Below are 3,540 nucleotides of genomic sequence, written 5' to 3' on the forward strand. Positions count from 1 at the left end.
GCCCTGTGAGACAGTCCCCCAAGGGTCTGCACACCAGCTCACATTCTCTGAAGGTCCTAGGCTTCTCCATGCCTGGCTCCCGGCTCCCGAAGAAACAGAGCAGAATCACATTGAAGCTTTTTACAAACTACTCCCCCTGCCCTAGAGATTTTTTATATGTCCCCTGCTGCCGCCCCCAGGGCGAGAATCTGTTCTGGAGAGTTCCCCTGGCTGATGGGAGGCTCTGCCAGGATCCAATTCTCTCTCGTCAAGAGCTCAGCCCCGGAGCCAACTCTCAGTCCCCCATGGGCCAGCCACACATTAACCAAGTGTCCCCCGCCTTGTGGGGCACCCCCCAGGGAGCAGGCATCTGTCGGCAGGGGTCCTGCAGTTTGCCTGGGGAAGCAGGAGAGTCATTTCAAAGTGACCCATTAACACGCTGACTGAGTGCGAGCCCTGCCAAGATGCGCTGGGGGAACAAGGCAGAAAGAGTGACTGCGGAGTCTGGTCCCAGGCGCTGGAGCCCTCGTCTGGTGCCAGTGCCGGAGACCAAGCCAAGGCTGCCGCTAATAGGCATCTGGCCTGTGCCAGGCAAGGTGCACGTCTTGCTCTCCAGGTTGGCCCTTAGACCCCTTCCAGGGAACGGAGGCTTGGGTCAAGCAATGTGCCCGAGGCTGTATAGTTAGTTCGTAACTAGTGAGTGGGTAGCTCTTGGCTTCTTCAGTTGGACAACAGGTGGGACATTTGGCTCCAGGAGGGCAGGGAGAGAAAATCACCAAGTACCGGGCTTGAAGTAACACATGGTGAGGGGAGCAGGGGTAATTGATGTAGGTGCATCATGACCAGGAACGGGTTTGAGGTGTTTGCCTAGCGCAGGGCTCTGTCCCAAGCACATGGCCCTGGTAACGCACTCAGGATGCAGGATGCGTGCAGGGGTTGCGGGAGGAGGCCGACTCCAGTCTGTTCTGGGCCTCGGCGGAGCCTGGCCTGAAACAGGGCGGGTGGGCTCTCGGGGGAGGGTGGCGCGTTTGTCACTGGGAGCCAGGACTTGAAGGCGGGCCAGCTCTCAGGCCGGGCCAAGGAAATCCCGGTGTGGGGAAAGCAGGGCGGCAGTGCGTTCACTCGACACGTATTTAATGCATGCCTCCTCCGTGTAGGGCACCGGGGATTGAAAAGGGAACATTCTCCCGGCCTCCACGGAGTATTTACTATGCAAATGTGGGCCGTGAGCCTGCAGGGGCATCAGGGAGTCTGGGCGGCAGACTTCTCCTGTGAGCTCCTTTATGCCTCACCATAAACTGTCCCTGTTTCACAGAGAAGGAAACTGAGGCACAGAGATTTCTTTTTTCCAACTAACCCGCCAGAAGTTACCCAGTAGTTGGGGTTCACACCTGCATAGGTCTGGCTCCCAAGCCTCCCCCTTGTTGTGTTCTGGTGAATGTCTTTGGAAGAAGGTGCTGNCTCTGAACCTCACCTCCGTATTTTGCTCGCCTTGTGGCCCTTGGCGAGTTACTTACCCTCTCTGAATTCTTTGTTCTGGTTTTAAGTTGGAGGTGATACCGCCTCGCTGGCCAAGACGACTGTGATTAAGGAGAATACATAGGAAACGTGTGAAAGAAAGACACATCGCTCCTTACTATGTAGAAGCCCTTTTGCCTGATTCCTGATGCTCCTCTAACATGTAGGGAAAACTCCCATTGGACTGGTTTTGGGGGACACCCTTCTGGGCCTCCTCAACTATCCCTACAAACAGTCTGGAGATTCTGAGCTCAGAATGGGTGCCAGCCTTATGCCAGCCAGGCCCCCAGTTCTGCAGGAAGAGAAGAGGCAGTGGGGACGGCAGGCATGAGGCAGGGTGGCCTCGGGGCTCAAGGGAAGAGTCCCCTCACTCATGTGTCTTCTTGGCTGCAGGGAGTGCCTGGAAACACTGGTCTGCCCGGACAGCCTGGGCTAACTGCCGAGCTGGTAGGTACCCTCCAGGCGTCGCTGGGCAGCCCCCTCTCTGCCCCTCCCAGGGCTGACTTGTCACGCCAGTTCCCTTAGATGCAGGGGGACCCTCTTTCCTCCCTCCTGCGAGGCAGGGAGAAGCCGGGGTGGCACGTGGCTTCCCAAGGCTCCACCGGATCCCATAACTCTCCACCCGCCTTCCCCTTACCTGCCCGCGCCCTGGACCCCTCCTGTCTCATCTCTTGCAGGGATCCTTACCAATTGAACAGCACCTGCTTAAGGTAAGAGGGTGAGAGGGAAGGGGGAGCAATCGGCAGGGGAGCGTCCTTAGGGGATTGTTGCAGGAGGCGCTCAGCGGTGCACAGGGAGCTGCAGACCGAGCGGTTGGTGGGAATGTGCGTCCCAAGCACCTGTGTCCGAGGGCCCAGCACGGTGCCTGGCTCCTTCCAGACCCTCCATCTTACTTGCTGGGGGAGCACGTGAAGGAGTCCTGCGAAGGTAGCCACACAGTGGACGTTGTGGGTAGTTCCTACCCCAAAGGCTGCCCACAGGCGCCACCAGTGAGGCCCTGTGCCGCCCTGCTCATGCCAGGGCCGGGTGCAGCAGCTTCCAGAGCAGAGCAGGAGGGTAGAAACAGCCGTTGGGCAGGGAGATGCAAAGGTTGTATGTCCTTTGATGGGACTGGGTTGGGGGCCTGGAAGAAGGCTTCAGCTTTCCTCTGGTCCATGCAGAAAGAATCCAGGGAGGCGCCGGGATTTCAGGAACAATAGCGGTGGGGATCTGGGGTCCTGGCAGGGTTGGGTAGTAGCAGCAAGATCACACTGAGGGCTCTGGCCCGGCCTGGCCTCCCAAGCCGGACACCGAAGGGTGACACAGGCCTCCTTTGCTCACTCACCTCGAGACGAGGCCTGGGCTCTCTTCTCCTCCAGCTCAGCATCCTCTGGGGCCCTTCCAGAACCCCCTTCTCGTCCTGGCTAGCCAGTGCCCTGGGCCTCCCATCTCCCCCGTGGGTCCAGGTCAGGCCACGCACAAGACTGCCTGTCCGGCCCCGCTCTGGACAGCAGGAGTCTCCAGAAGCAGTTGCGGTTGGGTTAACCTCCAGACAGGGGCTACAGCTTGATGACGGGGGAGTGTGGCTTGGGCTTCTGCAAGCTTGGGGTCCCCCCCAGCCCTGCCCCAGGGCAGGTGATGACACAACTGCAGACTCAGGCCATGGCCTGTTTCCGTGCAACATGCCATCTGACGGCTTCCTAGTCAAGTGCTCCGTGGAGGAGTCCCCACTGGAACGGCATGCTATCTGGAGAAGGGGCCAGAGGCCACCCCAGAGGAATCCGGGGCCCACGGGCAGTGCATCAGCTCTGGCCTTGGCACAACAGGGTCCAGTACAGCNCACACTGTCTCTTTGAGCATCGACTTTCTCGTCTTCAGAATGCTTATAAGATCACTCGCCTCATTGCACGGCCGGGGTTGAATGTGATAATGTGCACAGGCCTATTACCGTGGCTGGCATCATGGGTGCTGAGTCAGTGACACCCATCATCCTCGGGCTTTGCGGTGAACAGTGAAGGTGGAGCAGGTGCTCCTGCCCAGGGGTTCAGGGACCCCCCCCCCCCC

General features: G+C 59.2%; 1 protein-coding gene across 4 annotated transcripts in view; it reads left to right on the forward strand.

Annotated features, from left to right (window-relative positions):
* COL16A1 (collagen type XVI alpha 1 chain) overlaps positions 1–3,540 on the forward strand; it is a 47,354-nt gene that overhangs the window by 23,477 nt on the left and 20,337 nt on the right. For all 4 annotated transcript variants that reach the window (XM_077763539.1, XM_077763540.1, XM_077763541.1 and 1 more), the window contains 2 exons: positions 1,891–1,944; positions 2,175–2,207. In XM_077763539.1, the coding sequence (XP_077619665.1) occupies positions 1,891–1,944; positions 2,175–2,207 (87 nt within the window). The remainder of the gene's footprint in view (positions 1–1,890; positions 1,945–2,174; positions 2,208–3,540) is intronic.

This window comes from Crocuta crocuta, unplaced genomic scaffold (assembly GCF_008692635.1).
Source record: "Crocuta crocuta isolate KB4526 unplaced genomic scaffold, BGI_CrCroc_1.0 scaffold214, whole genome shotgun sequence".
Lineage (NCBI taxonomy): Eukaryota > Metazoa > Chordata > Mammalia > Carnivora > Hyaenidae > Crocuta > Crocuta crocuta.